The sequence below is a fragment of the Arachis hypogaea genome, chromosome 3, assembly GCF_003086295.3.
Source record: "Arachis hypogaea cultivar Tifrunner chromosome 3, arahy.Tifrunner.gnm2.J5K5, whole genome shotgun sequence".
NCBI classification, from domain to species: Eukaryota; Viridiplantae; Streptophyta; class Magnoliopsida; order Fabales; family Fabaceae; genus Arachis; species Arachis hypogaea.
The window spans coordinates 3,664,304-3,692,231 of NC_092038.1; the positions used below are offsets into that span (position 1 = coordinate 3,664,304).

Sequence of the window (27,928 nt, forward strand, 5' to 3'; positions counted from 1 at the left end):
GGGAGGTAACTTATTTTGAAAAAATATGATCTTTATACTTTGTCATCTTACGATCGTATTAGAAGAACAATGCTAAATTATTTTTTTTATATTTAATCAAATTGTAGACAAGAGATATTAGCAAAAGGATGCAAATTTGATGCAACCAGAGATTTTTTTTTAACTTAATTCCAAAGGGTTGGATTGACCAAACTGTAAGTTATTTTAGTTGATTTAATTTTCGATATCAATTCAATCTCATGATTATTATCATTATCTAACCATGTCTAATATATATTTAGTTACTGGACGTATATGCTCATATGCTAAATGATGAGGAGAAGACTACTTCCGGAGTTTTAAGACATTGGTATATGCCCACAGTCTTTTCGGTAAGCCACGTGTAATTTATAATAAATTTTTTTAATCAACATTTCAATAATTGTTAATATTTGTCACACTTGCTTGTATAACGTAATATAAGTGCTCCAAATGCTTATATTATATAAATAAATTGAAATTTTTGCACCAAAATAAATATATAATTTTCATCCTCATTCTGTGCAATATTTATATGTAATATTAGTTTGGCAATTTAACATTGACAAAATTATATTCTTCTCATTGTATAGCAAATGGCATTGTCGGGAACTATCCCAAGTAGTCAACTTCGAGAGGATTATAAAGAGGCATTTATGGGTAAAGTGGAAGTCCTTAGAAAGGTAAAATCATATGATATAATTTCATCTCTACTAAATAAAAATCTGTTCCTTTATTTGTTATGCATGCTTAATAAAAAAAATAATTTATGTTTGGTTTCACAACTTTTTTCATCAACACGTAAAGTGTTGAATTTTGTGATAATAAGTTTGTTTTGGATTATAAGACTTATGACTATATGAGACTTCACATTGAAGTCACTCCCGTGATAGAAACTTTAATACTTTTCAAATATAGAATTATATTTTTAAACCATCACACTCAAAACATAATAATTATTTCTTGTATATATGTACAGATTTATGTGCCTGTTAATGAAGATAATCTTCATTGGTATCTTGTTATCTTCGACATGAATCAGTGTCAAGTAATTTTGTTGGACTCCAACCCAGACCCTAAGAAGAAAGCAAGTAAAATATTCAGCATTAAGCAATTGGTATATCATTTTTGTATTCAAATATTTATGGCATCAATTTTACATCTTTATTTATACTATTTTTACCATTTATAAAAACACTAATTCAATGTTAACCACGTATTAGGCTTTGTACCTTGAAGGGATGCTTCAACATGAATCTTTCTATGACTTTGAGAGTACAATTAGGCCTAAGGTGTCTGAGTTTCCCATTTTGGAAGCTCTCGGAATAGGAAGACAAAGAAATGACTCGTAATTTTCTAGTTCTTTATTTGGTTTGTCAACCAATCTTTTTCCTTTTGTCACATTGTCTAACTAGTACTTTTTTTTTTCCATATAAAATTTAACATAGCTTTGATTGCGGTATTTGGGTAGCAACTTGGATGAAGAACTGCATTTGGATTGATGATTACAACATTTATGTAAGTTACAATACATGATAAATTTCTAATTGTTTAATTTCTAATTACATAAGTGTGACTTACTACTGGTTTTATGATTTGAAGGTTGATGATGCAACTAGGATGCGCATTGCCATAGATTTGATCATGAAGTCATACAATCTGAAAAAAAACACCATTATCAAGGCTGCTAAGAAGAACTACAAAAAAATTGAGGAAAAGAACAAGAATTTAGTTAAAAAATAAGAGTATATGTTACTTCTGATTGCATCAGTTGAAAAAATTCTAAATAAATTATGTTAACTATAAATGATATAAATAAGTTATTTTGGTGCTAGTACTTTTGTAATGAGACTTTTTTTGTGGTAGCTATCTGTTGTTATAGAATGTTTCTATATATAAATTAACATCTATAACAATCCTATATATTTATATTTTGGAATATTGAATTTTCTTTATTTTTGTAAGAATGGATTTTGTTATGACAAATTTTTTTTATAGAATGTTTCAACCATTTTTATCATTCAAAGAAATTTCTACTGATTAAAGACTATAATTATCAACAACAAATAAGGGTATGTTTACAAATTTTTAATGTATATATCACTTTAAATTTCTGGTAAATTTGTGTACCAATTCTTATTGATTGGTTAGGCCGCTCGAAATGAACATCACATCTATATAATCAAGTATAAACTAATAAATCATCAACAGGAGATTATAATCATTAACACCAAAAATTTTATATGAGCTATAACCTGTATCTATGTTGTACGATTATTAAGAATTGTTACTATTAATTTTTTTTCTTACTACTCTTTGAAGTACTCTTTGTTTCTATAATTCTAAATTAATACTATTGAAGGAGAAAAAATTGGAAAAAGAAAATCAAATGGAACTTGGACAACGGATATGTTTATGCATTCAATGAATTGGTTATTCCATCGATCCAGAAGTTTGGACTGATATGATTGTTTTGACAATTGGACTAGACTCCAGTACAGTAAGTTCTATTTTTCATTTTCTTTAGGTTCATGATTTATACTCTTGCCATAATTAGCATTTTCACCTATTTTTAACCCCTCAACCAAATATACCCTTAAAAATTATCTGTTTCATTTCAATCACAAAAAAGATTGTTCTCATCAATTACAGCAGAAGTAAAGTCAGTTTTCTTTCACAATTGAATCCTTTAAATAAGATATTAAAAAAATACTTCTTGTGTAAAATTTCCTTCTACAGACTTCAATTGAATGGAACATGACAATGTTAACAGTAGGCAAATCACATTATCTTTACTTTTTTCCTCGTTATCTAACAATAAAGAATCTTTACTTACTTTATGTGCCTCAGTTTGATCCAAATGGAAGGCAATGCTTAACAACGGAGGGTTATAGAAAAATTGGGAAGATTGTTTATGATCTTGCAAAACAGCACAGTGATGGACGCCTTGTAATTGTTCAAGAAGGTGGATACCATGTTACATATTCAGCATACTGTTTACATGCATTTTTGGAGAGTGTTCTCCGCCTAACATCATTGCCTCCATTGCCAGAACCTATTGTTTATTACCCTGAGGATGAACCATAAACACTAATAATCAGAAAATAAACACCAATCTGCCATTAACCTATGTATGTTACACAGCCACGAATCAACAATTCAACATCATTAATCAGATTCATAAACAGATATAACATAAACAGCAATAATATTATTTTTTTAAGTGTATTTAATTCTTTTTTTTGTATTTTTTATATAATAACTTTTTATTGTACTCTATTTTAGTATATTATAATTTTTTATTATGTTATAACAAAAATGAATATTTATTTATGAAATTAAAAATCACATAAAAATCGACAACTTTTTAAATATTTTTTATAGTAAAATATAATATATATTTATTAAATTAAAAAATATTTAAAATAACATATTTTGGTACTCTCTTTAAGTACTCTTAATTTTATTTTTATTATTATTTTAGATTCTAATTTTTTACAACTTATATTTTTATTATTATTTATAATTAATTTTTTATTTAATTTATCATTTCTAATTGGAATAATAATACATATTATAAAAAATGAAAATAGTAAATAATGCACAAAAATTAGAATAATTGTTTTAATATTCTCAGTATTTATTTAGAAAAAATTATGGAAAAACCAATAATAACTAGCAACAAACCTAAACGTACGTTGAGTAAAGTAAACGCAGAAGTTATAATTTCTTACTTCTAATGAACGAGCTTTTGGGATAATGTTGAAACGCACTTTTATCCTCTTCAACGTGTTTTACAAACACACCCTAAGTCATCCCAGCAGAGTTTGAGACTATATTACTCTGTCTCCAAACAACAAACTAAGAGTGCCTAAACAAATCATATAGAATATAGATTAATAAATTTTTTTCTTATATTTTGTTGATTTTTTTCCTATTCTTATATTCTTGCACAAACACCAGAATTGAAGATTGCTATATAGTTTCTGGAGATGACTGTGTAGCAGTGAAGAGTGGCTGTGATGAATATGGCATAAAGTTTGGTATGCCAACAAAACAACCATAAACACTAATAATCAGAAAACAAACATCAATCTGCCATTAACCTATGTATGTTACACAGCCAAGAATCAGCAATTCAACATCATTAATCAGATTCATAAACAGATATAACATAAACATCATCAATCTGCCATTAACAACATAACATAAACAGATTTATAATCAACAATTCAACATCATTAATCAGTTACTCACTCGCTTAATTAAATTAAAATCCACTTGAATAACAAAAAACACAGAGATAACGGGTTTCACACTTTCACTTCACCAACGCAGAGAAGTGAGGAGATACCAACCTGTTCGAGCACAGCGAAACAGACTTTGGCGAAGGGAAGGAAGCAGTGACGGAGAGGAAGCACCGACAGAGCAAGGAGTTGCGATGAAGAAGACGACCTGCGAGGCTGCGAGCCAAAACGCGACGTGGAGGGAGGTCGTCGGAGCCGCACCGTGTCCGGCGAGATGAAGACGACGAGACGGCCGGCGGTGTTGGAGCCTGGAGGGGTTGTTGACTTGCTGCCTCACTGGGGAATCGGTGCCGTTGAGGGGATTAGGGTTAGGGGAAATTGGTGCCGTTGAAGGGATTGGGATTAGGGAAGAAGATGAAAACCAATTTTTTCTTTTTCTTTTTTTTTTTAATTTATTTAAAGTTTACCATGTATGGTGATTTGATTTAACCAGAGTTAAAACGTATGTAGAGTGTATTAAGTTGTGTATATATTAAGTATATAATACATGTATTAAATTCAATTTTTTTAATTTTTAAAAATTAAAAAATCCTTTGCTGACTGGAATTAATGAATACATTTGTCAACACTTAATTGGAACATGTAGGAAGGGTATGTAATACCCTCAAACTAGTTGGGTATGGAAGAAATTACCACTAACACTAAATATTTAAATCAATACAAATAACACAATATTATGCATTAGTCTAAAGTCTTATGCATTTTAAACATAAAACATTAACTTATAGTCTTATAATGACTAATAACACAAAATATTAAGGTTTACAATACTTAAATTTCACATAATTAAGAATAACCATCATTCATCACTAATAACACAAAATATTAATTGTGTATAATAACCGGGCGCCACCGGACCGAGATCGAGTGGACCGAGTCATAATCCGATCTGACCCGAAATAATGATCGGATCTATTTTTGAGACAATTACCCAACTCTAGACCCGATAAAATCACACCAAATTAGCTCCTAAAAGATTCGAAACCAAATCGGATATTCGAATCGGGCAGACCATAAACACCCCTATATACTAGAAAGTTTTTAATTAAGATAACTTCAAAATGACCGTAAAAACAACTCTTTTACTTTCATCATAAAAATTATCATAAATATTTGGTAATAATAAAAAATTAGTCAAAAACAACTAAAATTTTTTTATTCAATGTTTTTTAATTTTAACAATAATTAATGAATATTAAATAAAACAAATTTTATTTTTTTTCTTCTTTGATATTATATATATGAACATAAATAATCTAATTTTCATGAGCAAATTAAATAATAATAATAATAATAATAATAATAATAATAATAATAATAATAACATTAGAGAAAAAAAACTTAAAATTTAATAAATATTAAATAAGACAAATTTAAATTATTTTTACCTAATTTTCTTTTATTATCAAATATTTTTTATTAAACAAATCATGATGAAAAACAACTTCTTCCTTCCCTAATTAACTTCATCTTATCAATCCCTAGCTCTCACTAAATATCTCTCTATATATAATCCCACCCATATATAACCCATTTCTTCATCCAAACCCCCAAAACATAAAGAGAATAAGAAAGAGAGGAAAACAAATACACACACATACACATTGTATTCATATATAGAAAGATGATTACACCACAAATTCAAGTAACAAATTCTTCAAGCCCAACCTATCTCATATTTAACAAGCCAATAACAATAACAAGCCTCCATGGTGGTGGTGGTAGTATTAGTATCTACCCTTCTTTTAGGGTTAGGACTAGTAGGCCAATATCATTCCCAAACCATAGAAGGTGTAATAGTAGCAAAACAATCAAAGCTGTGGCTATGACTGAAGAAGAGAATAAGAAATCAATAATGAAGTTTAAAGCCACCATAAGAGTTCAACCAACCGTTGGAGGGATATTTTCGGAAATGGCCATAGAACGAGGGCTTGATGATATAACTGATTTGTTTGGTAAATCATTACTCTTGGAGCTTGTTAGCTCAACCCTTCATCAAAGTAAGTCATGCTTCTTCTAACCAATTTCAACCAAATATAATTTACATCATCTTTTTAGTTTCATCTCATGGATATCTTAATAAAAACCTATTTGTGCTAATATTTTTTGTTTTTACATTTTTCTGCTATATATTCAAGTGTGATCATATGAAATGAGTTTAAGGTGTGTGTTGATTCAAATAATACAAAAAATATAGATATGTAAAAATTAAATTTGTTTACTTTAATTTTTAAAAGCTTATGAAAAAGAGAAAACTTATTTTTTGATAAATTTTTGAATAATGTTAGAGAACTAGTTTTTTAAAATTTATTTTATTTATCTTAAAGTTTAGATTATAAATTTTAAATCTTAAATTTTTAAAAAAATTGAGATTTTTAAAATTAAAAAATTAATTAATATTAATTAACTAAAATTAATTTTTTAAATATTATTATCTGATTTAAAAATGTAGGAATTATTGATGGGAGTCAAATTGCATGGGTGAATTTATTAGACCTTCATTTATGTATATACTATTTGCTGAAAGGTTAAAGCCACTGCTATTTAAACTTAGAGAAACCTAAATGTGGAATCAAGTAGAATTGAACCTTTTTCTTTTATTTTCTCTCTGTATAACACATGAGTGTGTGTGTGTTTTTTCAAATAGATATTTTTTCTTATGCACTAATTGTCATTCATTTTTGTCTTATTTTTCTGGTCTAAAAACATCTCCAGTATTTTGGAAAAAGTTATTCCAAACAAATAAATAAAACAAAATGAAAAGAAAAAGAAGACATTAGATTTAGCGTTGAGGTCACATCCACAATTTTGTGATGTCACAGACTCCACTAGTAAATTCAAATTTCAAGCAACAAGACATTACTATCATTGAAAATCTTTCTCAAATCCAAAATCTCATTGCAGGCAAATCTCACAATATGTATATGTATTGTCATGACTCCCACCAAAAACACGTTGCAAGTTAGATTTAGGAGAATTTTGTAAAAAAAAAAAGAGTTGATTTTTTTACAACCTTGCATTCTCACAAAGTAGTAGTAGTTTATATAGAGTTTAATTTTAACGTAATTACAAACTAATTAAAATTATACTTTAATTTTAAGTGATTTTTTAAATAATAAATTTAAACAAAAGTTGGTTACGCACAAAAATTAAATTTATATATCGATATATAAATATATAATAAGAAATGCTAAAAATGAATATCTTATGCATGGTTGCATAGCTAGACTTCGTTTCGCCTTATTAGTCATCATTAAATGTTGTCCTGTATTATCAAATATAAAAGAGTTATGTAATAAAAAAAAAGAAGATAAAGCTAAGGAGACAAATGAAACTGTCAAAATTTATCTTATTTAAATTTATTAATTATTATAATTAATAAATATTAAATAAGATACATTTTAATTAATTTTTATTAATTTTTTTATTATTAAATATCTTTTATAAAAACATATAATTTTTTTTTTGTTAAATTTAAAAAAAAAAAGAAAAAAAATCAAAATATCTATATATATAAATTAATAATATTTAAGGGACACAATAAATCAATTAAAATGGTCTAAATTTAACTTATTTATGAATTATTATTATATAATAAATTATTACTACAATTCATTAATAAAAGTTAAATAAAATAATTTTGTTATATTATCAACAGTATTTTTACAAATTTCTGCCAACTCTTGTTTATAATTGTGTTTAATGGAAGTGTCTTTATGAATGTGTCTAATAAAAATATTTTTTTTATGGCAGTGTCTAATAAGATGTCTTTATATATGTATTTTTTGGATGTGTCTCTTTATATATATGTTTAAAATATAATAATTAATTAATATTGACAATAAGTTGGCAGATAATATATTGGTATCATGTAATTTTCCTAAATAAAATAAATAAAACCCTAGAATTACGGATGGGATACGTAATTGAGTGGTTTTGTTAACTGAATAGCGACGGCGCTGGAGAAGGAAACCATAAGCGGTTACGCCCACAGGACGGTTCAAACAGCAGAGGAGGTCAAGTATGAGGCTGAGCTTGCGGTGCCACCTGGTTTCGGAGAGATTGGTGCCATTTTCGTGGAGAATGAGCACCGCAGAGAGATGTTCATTAAGGATATTGTCCTTCATGGCTTTGAAACTGGTCCCCTTCGCTTCTCTTGCGACTCTTGGGTTCATTCCAAGTTTGACAACCCCGTTAAGAGGCTCTTTTTCACCAACAAGGTACCTTCTTATTATTACCTTACTTTTAGAAGTTGTTATTTTTTCTGATACTTGTTGCTTACTCATACACCACTACACAGTCATATTTGCCATCAGACACACCAGAAGGATTGAAGAGGCTAAGGGGAGAGGAGCTACAGCTTCTCAGAGGGAATGGCCATGGCGAACGCAAGACCTTCGACCGCATATACGATTACGATGTCTACAACGACCTTGGAGATCCAGACAACGATATCCAACTCAAGAGACCTGTTCTTGGTGGCAAACACAATCCATATCCACGTCGTTGCAGAACTGGAAGACCACGCTCTAAAGCAGGTAATATAGGTTGAAATTCAGGTGCAAGTGCAGTTAACTTTATGAAGTTAATAGCAAATATTTATTTAATGATTTAACATGTTTGACTATTTGAATTTTTATTGATAATATATTATTTTTATTTTTACCTTGTGTAAGTGGTCCATCATCATCACTTGTAAGACAAATAGCTAAATGGACAAATAACACTACGTACCCTGGTCCTAACTAACCTTATCCTTCTTACAATCAAGCGTGTCTTTCTGCTTTCTTTATTTCATATGCCACCAAACTTCAATCATGACTATTTATGTGCAGAGATAATTTAGTTAAATATGTTAAATTATTTATTAATTTTCAAATTTCAACTATCATTTTTTACTCGAAAACATAATTATGGACACATGCATGGATGGATATAGTCATAGAAATAGCAAATACAACAAAAGTTCTTATGAGAGATAGACTCAACATACATTTCAAACTAATATAATAATTAACTGGTTAATACTCATGTCTATGTATAATTATTTTTAGGTTAATTAAGTTGATAGTTACGAATAATTAGATAATAATTTAGTTAAACATACTAAATTATTTAATTAAATTGTCAACATAAAATGAAAATTGTGAAAATCATGAATGTTATGATGATTAAACAATATATGGTGAATATACAGAAGCAGTGCATACATGATAATGTTTATGTGATGATGACGTATGCATGTGTATTTGCATCAGACCCGTTATCGGAGGAAAGGAGTAGCAGCATCTATGTGCCAAGGGACGAAAGCTTCTCAGAAGTGAAGCAGTTAACGTTCTCGGCGAAGACGGTGTACTCGGTGCTGCACGCGGTGGTGCCGGCGGTACAGACGGCGATAGTTGACAGGGATCTAGGATTTGAATTGTTCTCACACATAGATGATCTTTTCCATGAAGGGATTGGCTTGCCTCCTTCAAAGAACAAAGGAGTTCTGAGGAACATGTTACCCAGGCTTATCAAGTTCATCAACGAAACCCAAGACGACCTTCTCCGTTTTGAGCCTCCCGCACCCATGGACAGTAAGTATATATATTGGTAAAAACTTAGTTATAGATTAAATGATTTGGCTATATTTTTATCTAACAGTTCTTAACTATCAACTTTACATCTGTATATAAATTTTTACCATACATATTACACACGCTCAATTATTTATTTGACTCCAAAATTTTGACTATCAAGTTATTTTTAATTTTATTATGCTTTTTACTTGTTACCTTTTTATTTTAAAATTACAAAATATTATTAAATACCAAAAAATATGGCCTAAATCTTAGCTTCATTTTATAAGCGTTACCAAATTTCATAATAATAATTTAGTAATGATAGTCATCGTAGCATTTAACTATATATATTTATTATTATTTTCAATAATCAACCCACCATGTTAAAATATAAGTGTTAGAATTCATAATAAACTATAGACTAAATATATATTTAAATTACTCTTTGAAAAATTTTAAATTTAATATTTTAGTTTCTAATAAATTTTTATTTTTTAAAAATCTTAGAAAACTGCTCTTACATATGGTCATTCTTTTGCTTTTAATTAAATTTTATTTTAAAAAAAAAATAAATAGACTCCCCACTTTTTAACTCGAAGATAAATAAATTTTTACTAATTAAAAATACAAAAACATCTCTTATCTTTTAAAATATAAGACATCTAAATTTTTATATTCATTTAAGAAGTTCGTCAATAAATTACTACATTCATAAGACGAGATTTGAATTTTTAGCATTTATTTAAATAAATGAATGAGCTGACAATCAACTTAAATTGGTCAAATTAGTTTTCTTTTAAAATGATGAAAAGACTAATTTGTTCGATAAAAATAATTTTAAAAATTTTTTTAAAATAAAAATTTATTAAAAACTAAAATATTTAATATAAAATTTTTTGAAATATTTAGTCTAATCTATATGTTGAAATGTATTATAATATACTCAGACGAATCTATTCATAGAATAAAAATACAATATAATAATCATAATAATAACGCGATCAACTTAATTGATTAACATGGAATTAATAAATCAACTTAAAGTTAGCCCAAATATACTCTGAATAATATGTATATATATGTACGTGACACGCAGGGGACAGGTTCTTTTGGTTTAGGGACGAAGAATTTGGAAGACAAACTCTTGCGGGTCTCAACCCATGTTGTATACAACTCGTGACGGTAAGCTATCTACCTTCACCATCATTATTATTCCTCTTTGCAATGAATTAATTGGTATGCATATATATAGGAATGGCCATTGAAGAGCAAACTGGACCCAAATGTTTATGGGCCTGCGGAATCAGCAATTACGAAAGAACTAGTTGAAAAGGAAATCAGAGGATTCTGTACGGTGGAAGAGGCTATAGAAGCCAAGAAATTGTTCGTATTGGACTACCACGATTTACTATTGCCAGTGGTAGAGCAAGTAAGGGAGCTTCAAGGGACAACACTCTATGGATCTAGGGCACTCTTCTTTCTTACAGCTGAAGGCACACTCCGCCCACTCGCTATCGAGCTTGTTCGCCCTCCCATCAATGGAAAGCCTCAGTGGAAGCAAGTCTATACCCCCACGTGGCACTCTACCGGCGTTTGGCTTTGGAGGCTTGCCAAGGCTCATCTTCTTGCTCATGACTCTGGTTACCACCAACTTGTTAGTCACTGGTTCGTATCCGTCTATCAACACATAATTAAAATTAATCCACTTCTTAGTTGAATAAAGTATCATTTTTGACATTAAATATTTAGTGGCAAAATATTCAAACCCTGAAAATTAAGTTAATATTGGAAATAGTCTTAAAAATCAAGCCTATGTCAATTTAGATTTTGTAAAAAGAAAAACCATAATATAAACCAACTACTTAAGTCAACTTTTATATTTTTAGTTTTAAAATTTAAAAAATTAGAATAGTAAATAATTTTTTTTATGACAGACCTCTTGTTTTTCAACTAATTAGTTGATTCTAATTAGCTATCTTTTTAGTTGATTTCCTAACAAATTTATTCTAATAAAAAAATATATAAATTAACTTATGCTCATCAATGATTGGATTAGTATGATAAAATTACTTAATGAACTATTAATTTTGGGTAATTTTATCAAATAGATCAAAATTTAATAAATATTTAATTATAGTTTACATATTTCTAGTTAGAATTGACAGCATTTAAATTTTTTACAATTAAAAGTAGTAGTTTATTCAATTATTATTATTATATTTTTAAGGACCAATGATTTTGACTATTAATTTTGTAAAAAAAATATAAACTAAAGTTGATATTCGTTAATTATTATGTTAGTTTGATAAGATTAATAGTTGGTAGAAATTTTGGTACGTAAATTTGATGTAAAGTTAATAACTGAAAATTTAATCAAATCATTCAAATTATTTAATGGCTATCATTTATTAATTTAACTTGAAGTTAACTTGAATCAGATGCTTACATTGTTTGATTGTTATATATAATGATGTTCAGGCTACGAACTCATTGCTGCACAGAACCTTACATAATAGCAACGAACAGGCAATTAAGTGCAATGCACCCAATCTATAGGCTTTTAAATCCGCACTTCAGATACACAATGGAGATCAATGCACTTGCACGTGAAGCCCTAATCAATGCAGATGGGATCATAGAAACAAGCTTCACTCCCAAGAAATACTCAATCCTTCTAAGTTCCATTGCTTACGACAAACACTGGCAATTCAACTTACAATCCCTCCCCAATGACCTCATCCACAGGGGGATGGCGGTTAAAGACGATAATGCCCCTCATGGTCTGAGGCTCACCATTGAGGACTACCCTTATGCCAATGATGGACTCGTCCTTTGGGATGCTCTCAAAGGATGGATCACTGATTATGTTGACCGCTATTACTCCGATTCCGATCTTGTCCGCTCCGATGAGGAACTCCAGGCGTGGTGGCATGAGATCAAGAATGTTGGACATGGCGACAAGAAAGACGAGCCCTGGTGGCCGCTTTTGAACACCAAAGAGGATCTTGTTCAGATTCTCACCACCATTGTTTGGATAGCTTCTGGCCACCACGCTGCCGTCAACTTTGGCCAATATGATTATGCAGGTCAGTATATAATTTATCAGAAGTTAATAACCGAAACTTATTAAATGATTTGATTGATTTGACAACTAAATTTTTATTTAATGACTTTTAATTATTAACTTTACGTGAAAATTGACCGTATTAAATTTCTACCTAATTCTAAAATAGTTATTGTTGATAAATTGTTGGTTTTTTTTTTTGGTGACTAGATAAATTGTTGGTTAAAGATTAGTTTTGAGTACATAACAAAATTATATGGAAATTGTCATCAAAATACTTTTTCTTAAAATTTAAACCGATAAAATTATATTCAACATGTCTCTCCTATCATAACTTTTTTTGAGTTTGTGTAAAATTTGCATGTTTTTTTTTTCTTTTCATTTGCATCATGCTAAAATTTTCTGTTAAGTAAGTAAAAAATAAATTTAGATTTTTTAATTATAAAAATTCTCATGTTATATCATAAAATTATTTCTTTTAAAATTTTAAGACGATAAAAAGAGACAAATAAATAATTATATTCTCGATATAACAAATGTATCCATCCTAATATTCTGTATTATGTGATGATGAGAACAGGGTATTTTCCAAACAGACCGACAATTGCAAGGAAGAAGATGCCAACAGAGGATCCAACAGAAGAGGAATGGGAAGAATTCATGGAGAAGCCAGAAATGGCATTGTTAAAGTGCTTCCCATCACAGATCCAAGCGACAACAGTGATGGCAGTGTTAGACATATTGTCAAGCCACTCGCCAGAGGAAGAGTATTTGGGTGAAACCATAGAGCCATCATGGGAAGAAGACCCAATTGTAAAAGGAGCGTTTGAGAAGTTCAAAGGGAAGTTGTTGGAACTTGAAGGAGAGATTGATAGGAGGAATGCCGATAGACAGAGAAAGAACAGAAATGGTGCTGGAATGTTGCCGTATCAGCTTCTCAAACCAGTTTCGGAACCTGGTGTTACTGGTAAAGGAGTTCCATATAGTATCTCTATTTGAAGAGAGATCAAAAAATGTTTCGCTAACAATAATGCAACAACATGTTTCTAAAGTAGCTAGTTAGTTCAAGTATGTATCTTTTTGTTAACAGTAATGCAAGTAACATGTTTGTGTATACTAGCTATAGTTTGTTCCACTATGGGCATTTAAACATTTAAAAAACAAGATCTCATATGTTATCACCATCTAGCAGTTGTATGTGTAACATTAAACTTCAAAACCAATGTGATCTTGTTTTTTAATATAAATAAGTATTAGAGATATAACAATTTATATGATTTTTTCTATTTATTAAAATATTTAAAAAAGTAATTTTATATGATACGATATTATAATTTCTATGACTCAAAATTCGATTCTTAACTCATTGACTCTAAAAAAGAAAGTTTTTGGCATAAAATAAAAAGAATTGTACAAAAAATTATACAAATTCAGAAAAACTCTTATTTAAAAAAATGTATTGGAGAAATATATTCATTTATATATCTCTTTTAAATTGTTAGGAGAAATGACTCTTTGACAATATATATTTATCAAAGTTATAATGCATACGATATTTGTCATTTAAAAAAAATTATTTAAAATATATGTCATTTTTAAAGTTAAAATCCCTTGTTTGAAAAAAAAAAAGCAATAGCTCAAGTCAATTTAAAAAGACCTTTTTTGGAATATAATTGAAAAAATTTAAAGAACATAAATGAAATCCTTCTTAAAAATAAGTATATAAATATAGCATAAAGTTATTAATATTTGAAAAAATTTCAAACATTCTGAATCATTATGATTATCATTGGTATAATTCACAATTTAGAGAATAAGCTAGATTAAATAATATTTAGTTGCAAAAGAGAAAAGAGAGGTGAAATTTGTCTAACTATGCATGTCATATTTTTTAGATTTCTCTAAGAAGATTATTGGTCTAGTTTTAGTTTTGTTTATTCTGTTTTATGAGATTTATGTATTCTATATCAGTGCATGTATTAAAGCATATTTATTTTAATTTCTCTATGAAAATTAATTTTTGTCTTAATATAAATAAAAATATTATATTTTAAGCTAAAAATTGCAGAAAAATATGCTCATCAATTCACAGCCAGAAGTATAGTTATGTGGACACAATTCAAAAACATGTTATATAAAGTTTTGTTCCTTTGAGTTATCAGCTGAAAAGGACGAAAAAAGATAACATGATAAGAAGAGTTCCCAACCTTCAATTCTTCAACGTTATTGCAAATATAAGAGGATATTGCAATAAATATTTTGGGCCATAGAACATAAAAACTGAACGGAGAAAGATGATAAAGCCTCATCTTTTGCATCAATCATACCAAAAAACCAACCATACCTTCTTCTCTCTTCATAGGCCATACTTCCATGGCGGCCGCGGCGACATTGGCACCAACAAAATTAGAACTTTATCAACTCTTCCACTACTATGGCCGGCTCACGCGAAGAAGAGGGAAAGACTTAAGCGCCTTGTCCTTCCCCCTCCTCTCGCGCAAGCTAGCCCTAGTTCTTCAGCTACCACAAAAGACATAGATCATGTTATTGATGACACCAATGAGAATAAGGACATTGGTGTTGTGAATGTTAAAGCGGTGGTTAAGGTGAAGTTAACAAAGGCTGGGTTTTTTTCAAGTCTTAGTTTGGACCGTGGAATTGATGATTTAACTGATTTGCTTGGTAAATCTATCTTGTTGGAACTTGTTAGCTCCCACCTTCATGATTCTGGTAAGAATATATATTTATAGTTTTTATTTATTGTTGATTATTGATTTAGTTGTTTGATGTATTTTTGTTCTGTTGTTTAGGGTTTCTTAGGACAGTGCAATTAGAATTTTTTTAAATATTATTTTTTATTCAGTTTTTAAATGAAAATAGAGAATAAAAAATAAATAACTCTTTTAATTTTTTGAATTAATAATACATAAAAATAAATATTTAAATTAATTAAATAATAATAAATTTTTAAAAAATGAAATAAAAACTAAAAATTAAAAAACAACTAGTATTTCTCTTCTTAGGATTGGGTTATATTGAGTTCAAATTAAAATAACAAATAATCCAATGTTCCCATGTGCTGAAACAACTTTAGAAAGAGTTATTATATTTACATAATCTGCACTTAATGTATGTGCGTATTATTTGGTAATTAAATCTCTTTAGGATAAATAAGAGAAGAAGAAAAATATTTTGGGGTCAAAGTTTGGGAGTTATAGGCAATTATAACTTTTTTTTGGTTCACATTTATTAATTATTGTCGAAGTAAATGCATAATATTAGATGTAATAAATATATACTTATGATATTACATATATAAAATTGTAGAGGTAAAATTAAATAAGATAATTTTATATTATTATCTTCTTAGCATTGCTCTAAAAGAATATGCGATTAAATAAAAATATATAACTAAATACCAAAATTTTATGTAACTATTCACATAAGTTATCTTTTTGAAGATAATAGATAAAAGTTATTAAATAATAAATTAATTAAATATATCAAACTATTTAATAATTTTAATTTATCATTTTTACATAAAAATAAATTTATATGAATGGTGACCAAAACTTTAATCCTCATTTTTAAAATAGTGAACTCGTAGTTTTTATCTCGACTCAAAAAATTAGTGTAAAATTGTAAAATTGTAATATATATATATATATATATATATATATATATATATATATATATATATATATATATATATATATATATATATATATATGAGCAATTCAATTTATCACAGAGCATTAAAGCATTAAAAGTAGAAAGATTCAGTATATCATAAACTTAACATTATATGCTTTATTAAATTGTACGTGAAAATAAATATAAATATATTAACAAAATAAAAATTCACTATAATAGATTTTTATAACATAGGAACAGTAACACAAGAAAAATCCAGAGACACGTGTAGTTGAGAAAAGTGAAAATAGAAATAGAGCAACTAGATGGCAAAACCAGCAAGGGTTAGCGGCACCGGAAAAAAAGAGGCATTCATTGGAATAGCATTAATAACGACGAACGACAAGGAGTAAAAACGGCGCAATACCTAAAATTTCATCCCTCTTTACTATTGATTGGCTAAGAAATCATATTCTTCTCTTAGCTTGCTTCGCTAGACACTACACGATGGCAGAGCCGCGATTCTAGCGAGTCTACGTCTTTACTCGGCGATTTTACACAAATGGCTGTCGTCTAAGACGAAGAGTAGAATCGTATCGGGAGGAAAGGTTAGAGTCGCAAAATCGTCTGATTTAGCGAGTTAATTCGCGATTCTGTCTACCTTGCTCATTTTAACTATAGAAGATTTTTAAAATTTTTAAAATACTTCATATTCCATATTTGTTGAGTTAAAATTTCTGTTTTGCGTTGAAATTTATTCGTTTATTTCACCAACATGAGTTCTAATTATACTTAAAATAACCCATACAAAAAATTGAAAAATTTTTAGAAGTCACTAATTTTTAGTAATTTTAGTCTGTATAAATATTAAATTATCTTTAATAAATATAGATATACTTAGATGTATATAAATTTTAATAAATATAAGTATAAATTATATATTTTTTATATACAAATTTTTATAAATATAAATTATTATTAATTAAATATTAATTTAAAATGATAATATTTATTAATTATATAGTATTGCTGCAAAAAATTTTAGGTATATTTTTTAGAAAGAAGAACGTGAGTGCTTATTTATTTATATGTGACAACATAAATGTATAAAACATGTACACGTAAAGGGTACATTAAAACCATAACCTGTATATATGTTATTTTTGAAAAAAAAAAGATTATGAAAAAGAAAACTATTATGTAAGGCAAATATATTAATAAATTAACTTAATTAACCAACAACTATGTATTTACATTTTTCTCTTCACATTGTAATAAGTTTCTTCTATGTCCTCATGCCTTTGTGAGATTAATTCTGTTTCTTCTTTAGATGTACAATTTTCAAAATGTGACTCCCACAATATACTAAAAAATTATAGAATAATATTAAGAGTATTTAAAATATATTATATAAAAACATATAAAAAATTAAATATGTATAAAAAGTAATATTATAATTTAATATTGTCTTTTTTAATAATTATTTATCTAAAAATAATTTTAATTAATATTATCTAAACAATATTTATTTTATCAAAATTAATTTTAATATAGAGTTATCAAATATAAATCATATTGACATAAATTTATTTTTACCTAAAATCAATTCTATAAAATCACTTTCGTTCAAATTCCAGTTTAATAAATCACAATTTAAACACACACTAATTAGTTAGAGTGAATTCAACTTCTTCCTTATAAAGTAGCCAGGTTTTATCAAACAAATATCTCATATTAAAAAAATGATTAATTTTTAAGTCTAATATATTAGGCATTTTTTTTTGTTTTCTTTTGTTTTCTCATTCTTTAATAACCATATACTTATTCTAATGAGACATGGCAATCAACAAAACCCAATATTAATAATCAATATTTAGCCAGATAAATTATCACTGGTCAATTTTGAGCAACCCCCTTACTGTTGAAGACCACAAATAATTTCCATTGCAAAAAAAAATCAATTTGCACGATTAATTAAATAATTGTCTTATATGCACAACAACAGAGAAGAGTTTTTGAACAAATAAATTATTGTAATTTCACTATCCTATATTTGTCCTTATCTAAGTAACTAGGCATACGATTTAATTTTTCTCTCAATTATGCATGTGCAGAGACGGATGTATATATATCATGGACCACCCTAATAACGTGTCAAAGCATTTTGATTGAAAATGGGAAAAAAATGGCTTGCATATGATTACCGTTTCAATGCATGGCCCTAATAGAAAATAAAAAATGACATGTGAAAAGCTGCAATAATTGAAGAAGATATTTTGTGTATACCACAAATTGATTGAAAAGGACAATCTATATTAAGCCTGGGATAATCTAAAAATCCAACAAGAATTAATTTGTTATGCCCACTGTTTAGTTAGGGACCACTTGATGATTGTGATTCCCAGTTATGGTGATTGACGTAACTAAACAGAGAGACTTGAAAATGTATATAACAAAGAAAATTAATTTTGATACATATTATTAAATTTTTAAAATTATTTTATATTAAAAGTTATCTATTAAATTAATTATAATATATTTATATATTTATATGTTTATATATATTAATTTATCTTTTTTTAAATAAATAAATATTTATAAAATAAAATAAAATAATAAAATTTAAAATAAATAATTAATTAAATTTATTTATAATAATATAATAAATATTTTTTATAAAATATTAAATATATATTTCTGTACATAATAATTTATTAATAATTAATTTTTTATATACACGTACTTGACTAACTTTTTTAGTTGAAAGCTAAGAGTAAATAATTCACAAACTAACTATGTGATGAGTGCACACTATTGTTTTCAAAAGAAATCTATCTAGCTACTTTAATTAGTATAATTTTTTTAGGAAAATTCAGATGCAGTCGATTTTACTGAAATTGATAACTGAAAGTCGTTAAATGATTTAATTGGTTTGACTAAAATTTTATCTTACGATTCTCAACTATCAACTTCACATAAAGCCAATCACACCTGAGTTTTCACCAATTTTTGTTAATGGAGAATCACATATTGTCAGAGTCTCACATTATTAACAAAAGAGTTTACTACAATGTCACAAATTTTTTAATTAAAAATATCAGTGAATTTTAAAACTTAAAACTTAAATTTTATTAAAATTCTAAATTCTAATTTTTAAATTCTAAATTCTAACAATAAATTTTAAATTATTCAAAAAAAGGTTTAACAAAATAATTTTACAATACAAAATAACGATAAGTAGTAACTAATTAAAAATTAGTTCCTATACTTATGTTAACAAAATCATGTATGATTACTTAAAAAGAAAAAAGAAAGAAATGTTGGAGTAGATAGCAGCTGATTTTATGGAAAGGTTGATTATTATTTTGTGTTAAATATAATTCATTGGCTTATTAATTAGTTACATATATTGTGGATTTAGAGGGTGGAATGGAGAAGGAGACGATTAAAGCATACGCACACAAAGCAGGGGGAGATGAGAAGTCGGTTATGTATGAAAGCAATTTTGAAGTAGCAAATGATTTTGGAGAGATTGGTGCAGTTCTTGTTGAGAATGAGCATCACACTGAGATGTTCCTTGAAACCATTACCCTCCATGGCTTCCCGGAGGGTCCTGTTCATTTTGATTGTGCTTCATGGGTTCATTCTAAGTTCGATAATACCACCAAAAGAATATTCTTCACCAATAAGGTACCTATGTACATTTTGTTGCTAATTTTTTATGGAGGCAAACAATAGATTGTAAAAGAAATATATATAATGTTGGTTAATTCTTGTTGTAGTGTTACTTACCATCGGAAACCCCGAGTGGTTTAAGAAGATTAAGAGGAGAAGAATTGAGTAACCTGAGAGGGAATGGAGAAGGAACACGAAAAAGCTTTGAAAGAGTTTACGATTACGACATTTACAACGACATTGGTGATCCAGACAAAAGCCTTGATCTTCAGAGGCCTCCCTTAGGCGGCAAAGAACGACCTTATCCCCGCCGTTGCCGAACCGGCCGTCCACACTGCGAAGCAGGTAGAATTTTCTAAACCCTAAATTTTAAATTAAAATTAGATAATTAACGTGTGATGTGACAGATCGTTGGTCGGAGAATAGGAATAATGGAAAAAAATTCTACGTTCCAAGGGATGAGTGCTTCTCGGAGGTGAAGGAGCTAACGTTCTCAACAAAGGCACTGCACGCAGTGCTTCTGATACTGGTTCCGTCGCTGGGGAGAATCATCAAAGACAAGGATCTTGAGTTCCCGTTCTTCCATGATATTGATTCACTCTTCAGCGTTGGACTCGATTTGGCTCCTCAACCTGATGATGCAACTGAGCACGGATTTCTTGGAGCCATCATGCCTAGGCTTGTCAAATCCATTGCCGCTGGTGATCGCCAACATGTTCTTCGCTTCGAGACCCCCGAGACAATGAACAGTCAGTGTTATTCGGTCATTTAGACTGCGTTTGCATTTTAAAATAGGAAAAGTATACGAAAACTCAGGTGCAGTCGAGTTCACGTGAAGTTGATACTTAAGAGTCGTTATATGATTTGACTGATTTATTAAATTTTTATCTAACGATTCTCAAATATCAACTTTAGGTGAAGTCGACTTCACATAAGTTTTCATTAACATATTATTTACCAACTTATTACTAATAATAATTAATTATTATATTTAAAACACATATTATTAAATACAATTATAAATAAGAGTTGGTAAAAATATTATTAATAATATAGTGAGATTGAAATAAAATAAGACCGCACAAATACAAAAAAGTATAAAACACAAATTAAAGGATAATTACGTAAAAATTAATATTTTTGTATTTTATTTAAAATAAATAATAAAAAATATAATATAAAAATTTAATAATAATAAATAAGTTATGTTTTTATTTAATATTTTTTATAAAAAATATAAAATATATTAATTTAATATAAATATAATATTTTTATTTATGTTCTCCTATCAAATATTATTTTATATTTCTATATATATTCCATAATACGTACAGACTTAAGTTTTGTGTTAGTTAATTCTATTTCTATTTTGCCGCAATATATAACTGATTCTCACTGTCAATGACTCATAAAATTTGAATTAAACATAAATAAATTTGTCAACCTAAACTAATATATATATTTTTTAAAAAAAAATTATTCAATGTGTTTAATTAATATTTATTTTGCAGGGGATAGATTTTTCTGGTTTAGAGATGAGGAATTTGCTAGACAGACTGTTGCTGGCCTCAACCCACTTAGCATAAGTTTGGTCAAGGTATTTTGTTTTAGACTCATTAGTTGGATTCATTTTTTTAACAAGCGTGGTTGTGCACCACACAGATTGTGATGATAAATCTTGATTAATTATTGATTCATTTTTATTATTCTTTTTCCTAAACTAAGATTTCACCTTCTCCTAAAACACCAGTAACTTTGTAGTATTTTCTTTTTAACCATATATATACATCGATCATTATTAGTGCATTTTAGGAATCACATTAACTAACTATTGTGGAGTAATATAATTAAGAGAATTTACTTTCTTGATCATCAGGAATGGCCTTTGAGGAGCAACCTTGACCCAGGTAAATACGGTCCACAAGAATCAGCAATTACTTCTGAAATTATCAATAAAGAGATAGGAGGAATACTTACCGTAGAAAAGGTTTGTTTAATTATTATTATATATATATATAGAAATTAAAGGAGAAATTGAATTATATAAAGTGGTTTATATGTGATACATATGAAGCTTTAATTTAAGTAAAATTTGGCAGGCTATTGAAGAAAAGAAGTTGTTCATTTTGGACTACCATGATATATTATTACCATATGTTAGCAAAGTAAGGAAACTGAAGGGGAAAACACTGTATGGGTCAAGAACTTTGTTCTTTCTAACTCCAGAAGGGACACTGAGACCTCTTGCCATTGAACTTACAAGACCTCCCATGGATGGAAAAAAGCAATGGAAGCAAGTCTTCACTCCTTCTTGGCATTCAACAAGTGTTTGGCTATGGAGGATTGCTAAGGCCCATGTTCTTGCACATGACTCTGGCTATCACCAACTTATTAATCATTGGTACGTACCAATTATTATTAATTAATGATATGAATTAAATTTTGATACTCAATCCGTGTAATATGTAATCCATAAAATAGCATCAAGTCACAAAAAATAATTATTTTTTATGTTAATAAAGTGATTGGTCATAAAAAACCAATGTAATTACGTAATCAGGTAAAATATTTTGGTTTATCAATATATTAAAATTAAGAATTTAATTTTGATAAACAGCGTAATAATTATATTTATTATTTTTTGGATGATCATTTATGCGATTTATATGAAAGGTAGTTATTTTTTCTGATATAGCGTTACGTAATTAAATATATGTGTAAAACTACTTTATACTAACAGGACATCAAAATTAAATTCTAAAACGGTTTTGCTAGAGAACCAACTAGGATGAAGCCAACTCAAATCAACTAATTAAAAAACAGGTATGATATAAAAAAAATTCACTATTCTAATCTTTTGAATTTTAAAATAAAAAATAAAAAAATTAGCTTAATTAACTTATATTGTAGTTGATTTCCTAGACTTTTTCATTCTAAAATTAAACTTACAATAATATATAATCCACTACAAATAATTCAGTCTTAGTAAATATTTTACTTATTTAATTTCCTTACTATTTGTTAGAATAACATCATTGTATGTACCTAACAAAAAATGAACATTAGTATCATGGGATAATGAACTTATTATGATAGAGTGCTATTATTAATTAGAAATATTAGAATGTTAATTATTGCATCAATTTTTAAGGATTTTGGTATATGTACAAGATAATTCATCTAAATAATTGAATTAAATTATTTGGATTTAAACATATATTAAAATATTTAAAAATATTATTTACACACTAAAATCAGTCATTATATATTTGTATATAAATATATATAGTTTAATTTATTTTTAATATATATTTTGTATTATAATATGTATTTTATTTTTATCATTATAATTAATTTTAATAGTTAATTTTAATGTACACTTAATATGATTATATCATATTTAATTTAGTTAAGTTCACATTACTAGCTACTAATTCAAATTTTCAAAATAATCTAAAGTAATTGATGAAACATCTTTTTTGTAGGTTAAGAACTCACTGTGTGACAGAGCCATATGTTATTGCAACAAATAGACAACTTAGTATAATGCATCCTATATATAAATTGCTACACCCTCATTTTCGTTACACATTAGAGATTAATGCATTGGCACGAGAAGCACTTATTAATGCTGATGGAACAATTGAGAGCTCATTCGCACCGGGAAAGTATGCCATGGAGATTAGCTCTGCTGTCTATCATCATGATTGGCGATTTGACATGGAATCTCTACCTGCAGACTTAATCAGAAGGTAATATTAAATAATAATAATAATAATAATTAACTTAATAAATTATATATATAATAAAAAATGAAGAATACTTGTTTGTTTCCATATTTCATGTGAATTTGACAAGAGCGAAAAACTAAAATAGTAGCTAGAAAAAAAATTTAATCTTAATATCATGATGTTAGTATAAAAATACGATATTTACTCAAATGAAAATATTAAAAATATATTTTTATATAGATATTTATATTAAAAATGTGATTTGTTTGTTTAATTATATTTTTATAATATATTATTAAATCTTATAATTTATCATCTAATAATAAAAAAATATCTTCGTATAAAGACAATTATAAAATCTTCTTTAATCCATCTAAAAATATTTTATATCAAATAATTGCGACGGTGGTATTATAAAAACTTTGCGAGGGTTTCTCTTTTTATCAAAATTCTGCTAGTATAAGAAATTTTACAAAGAGACACCATATATATATATGAATAAATTACTGAAATAATTATTTCTTATATTTATTATTTGAATAATCATTTAAAGAAAGGAAACGATTGATTAAAAATATAAAAACTCTTGATACCGATACCATTTTATCAAAATTAAACTTAATAAATAATATCATCATATGATTAAATAACAATATAGATAAAACTCTTTGTACAAGACATTAAATAAAAACTAATTTCATCTTTATATATAAAAGAAAATATTTATTATAAAAAAAATATAAGCTAATATATTTTTGCTATGAATGATGATAGGGGAATTGCCATAAAAGATCCATTTGAACCACATGGGTTAAGACTAACAATCAAAGATTACCCTTTTGCCAATGATGGACTCCTTTTATGGGACATTATCAAGCTATGGGTGACGGATTATGTGAACCATTATTACCCTAATTCAAGTGTTGTGGAGCATGATGAGGAGCTTCAAGCATGGTGGAAAGAGATAATAACAGTTGGACATGGTGACAAAAAGGATGAACCATGGTGGCCAATTCTCAACACTCCCAAGGACTTAATTGGAATTCTAAGCACAATAATTTGGGTAACTTCTGGTCACCATGCAGCTGTAAACTTTGGTCAATACACATATGGTGGTTACTTCCCAAATAGGCCAACAATTGCAAGGACCAAAATGCCCTCGGAAGACCCTTCAGAAGAAGAGTGGAAGGAGTTCCTTAAGAAGCCTGAAAGAGCACTTCTTAAGTGTTTTCCTTCTCAGCTTCAAGCAACTAGAGTCATGGCCGTCTTGGATATTCTCTCCACTCATTCGCCCGACGAGGAGTACATCGGCGAGAAGATGGAACCTTCTTGGGGTGAAGACCCTGTTATAAGAGATGCATTTGAAATGTTTAAAGCCAGATTGAAGAAACTTGAAGTACTCATTGATGAGAGGAATGAGAATACAAAGTTGAAGAACAGAAATGGTGCTGGTATTGTTCCTTATGAACTTTTGAAGCCTTTTTCAAAGCCAGGAGTCACTGGAAAGGGGGTTCCTTGCAGTATTTCCATTTGAATTTTTTAATTTTCTTAATTATACCATCTAAAATAATCTTAATTAATTAGTAATAACTAGATTCTTATAATGTTATTAGTGTGCTTGAGCTTGAATATGTAAAATAATAAACTTCTACATCCAAACAAAATACTTATCTAAATTGTTATAATAACTTTTTAATTCGGGTACTCCTTCTCCTTCTCCCCTCTTCTTTCTCTTTCTTCTTCTCTTCCTCCTCCTCGTATTTCTTCTTCTTCTTCTTCTTCAAATTTGCACATGCAAATTTTTCTTCTTTCTTTTTTCTTCTCCTCTTCTTTCTTTCTTCTATTTTATCGTCATCACCAATAATATTAACATTTTGCAAATGTCTTTACTAGTTCTGGTTTTTTCTACTGTCATTATTAAATAATTTTGATTCATTTTTTAATTTGTTTCGGTTCATTTATGTGTTAACTGTTAAGTGTCCGTTCATTTGTGTGTCAATTTCACTTCACTTTATATAAGTATTGACCAAATTTTTTATTCACAAGTGAACCAAAATTAACACACAAATGAACCGAAATTAATTCAAAAATAATGAACCAAAATATACTAAAAAATGAACTGAAATTATTTAATGAAGGCCCAGAAAAAATCAAAACCAATAAAAATGTTAGTAAAATGTTAGTGTTGTTAGTGACGACGATAACGAAAAAGAAGAAAAAGAAGAAGAAGATGAGGAGAAGGAGGAGAATAAAAAGAAGAATCTGCTTGCGCAAAGAAGCGCGGGGAGAAGAAGAATAAAAAATATGTGTAATGACACTCTTTTAATGAGAGTAGTTTTTGTTGGAATTGAATATATTTAAATAAATTTAAATAAAAAATACTTAAATATGTAACAATCTGTATATAAAATATATGTTTTTAGAGTAAACACCCAATCCGGTCCCTGTCCAATTTTCATAAGGACAAAGCGATCCCTGTCCAAAAAAAAGGTACGTTCCAGTCCCTGACTTTGCATTCCGTGAGACATAGCGGTCCTTCTGTGCCTTCCGGCGTTGAAAACAACCGGAATAAGCATACGTGTCACTTAACGGTGATGAGCTGGCTGCTAAGTGTCCTTGAAGTGCCAAGCTGTCAATTTAAAAATGGACAGGGGTCGATCTGTCCCTTTCTCCCAAATAAAAACGCTGTCGTTTTGTGTGGGATGGGAGGTTCAAATGCTGCGCTGCTTCACTATATACTCTGAAAATGTATCACTGTGTTCGACTGTAAATCCTAGAACAGAATGGTTCATAGTGAAGAACATGGATCGACATCAAATCGGCGAAGTGGGAGAGATGAAAACGAATCAAGTTGGAGTTTGAATGTTACTGGGAGTGTGGGATCAAGGTGGAAGAAGAAGTGGGTTGCCCCAGAGTGTAATTGTGGAATTTATGCAATTTTGTTCATGTCTGGAACCGATATGAACCCAAACAGACTATTCTTTCGATGCCCATATTTCAAGGTAGGTTTATTAACATTTAAAATTTTGTTCACTTTGTTTCTCATTGATGATCATACTTCAAGGTAGGTTTATCAAGAATTAAAATTATGTTCATTCTGTTTTTCAATAGATTCATAATAAAGAATATTATTTTGTAGACTCCAACACCTCATTGCAAATACTTTTATTGGCTTGATGATTATGTTGCATCATTCAATGAGGATGCTGCGAAGACTCTTTTGTTCGGAGGTTTGAAGCTGAATCAGAATCATAAAGAAGATCATTCTTCTGTAGATGATAACAAAGTTAGGGAGCTAGAGGAAAGATTGGTTGGCTTAGTAATTGATTTGAAGAAAGCTAGATTGAATTTTAGTCAAATTAGATGCAGTAGTGTTGGATGTGTTATGTTGGCATTTGTTGCTGGAATTGTAGTTAGAAACCTGTTTAGTGGTGTAGTTTAGATAGATCAAATGTTACTTCTGAAGTACTGTGAAACATGGTGATCTTGGTTGTTAAGTTGGTTAGGGTATGGCATTTGTTGCTATTGATCACTTTTGATGAATGAATATAAATATAATTAAGCTGGTTTTGTTTTTATATGTTCGTTTATTCAATTTTAAAGACTGCAGTAGTATACATGATTTTGTAATAAAATAAGGCATTATGAATTTGTTGAAGAAAGTAAGAAGCCATCTGTTGAAAATTGAAACTTAAGACATGATACCATAATAATAGAATAAGGGAATCATCATAACAGCCCTTAATAATATAGTTATCCAAAAGAGTATTCAACCAACTATATCACTGGTTGTATGTCTTAGCATCTAATTATATAATAACAAAAGTAAGGGCAACACAAGGTCCCTAATCAACATAGTTGTCGTAGAAAATAATCTGATAACCAAAATAAACACAGTGCCCACAAGTTATTGTCCAAATTATCTTTTCTTCCTAG

The 27,928-nt window shown here is 28.4% G+C and overlaps 2 protein-coding genes across 2 annotated transcripts; both read left to right on the forward strand.

The window, feature by feature from the left end:
• Window positions 1-5,856: 5,856 nt before the first annotated feature.
• LOC112788858 (linoleate 13S-lipoxygenase 2-1, chloroplastic) lies at window positions 5,857-14,137 on the forward strand. The gene is made up of 8 exons (XM_025830506.3): window positions 5,857-6,325; window positions 8,277-8,545; window positions 8,626-8,863; window positions 9,584-9,904; window positions 10,986-11,071; window positions 11,142-11,554; window positions 12,368-12,975; window positions 13,534-14,137. Exons 1-8 carry the CDS (start codon window positions 5,950-5,952, stop codon window positions 13,950-13,952), a joined length of 2,730 nt encoding a protein of 909 aa, XP_025686291.1. The 5' UTR covers window positions 5,857-5,949; the 3' UTR covers window positions 13,953-14,137.
• An 888-nt stretch (window positions 14,138-15,025) lies between these two features.
• On the forward strand, window positions 15,026-25,696 carry LOC112788860 (linoleate 13S-lipoxygenase 2-1, chloroplastic). Its single transcript, XM_025830507.2, has 9 exons — window positions 15,026-15,683; window positions 20,008-20,276; window positions 20,369-20,606; window positions 20,669-21,010; window positions 21,773-21,858; window positions 22,138-22,248; window positions 22,361-22,662; window positions 23,747-24,013; window positions 24,767-25,696. The coding sequence occupies exons 1-9, from the start codon at window positions 15,248-15,250 to the stop codon at window positions 25,524-25,526; spliced, it is 2,811 nt and encodes a 936-aa protein (XP_025686292.1). The 5' UTR covers window positions 15,026-15,247; the 3' UTR covers window positions 25,527-25,696.
• Window positions 25,697-27,928: the final 2,232 nt, after the last annotated feature.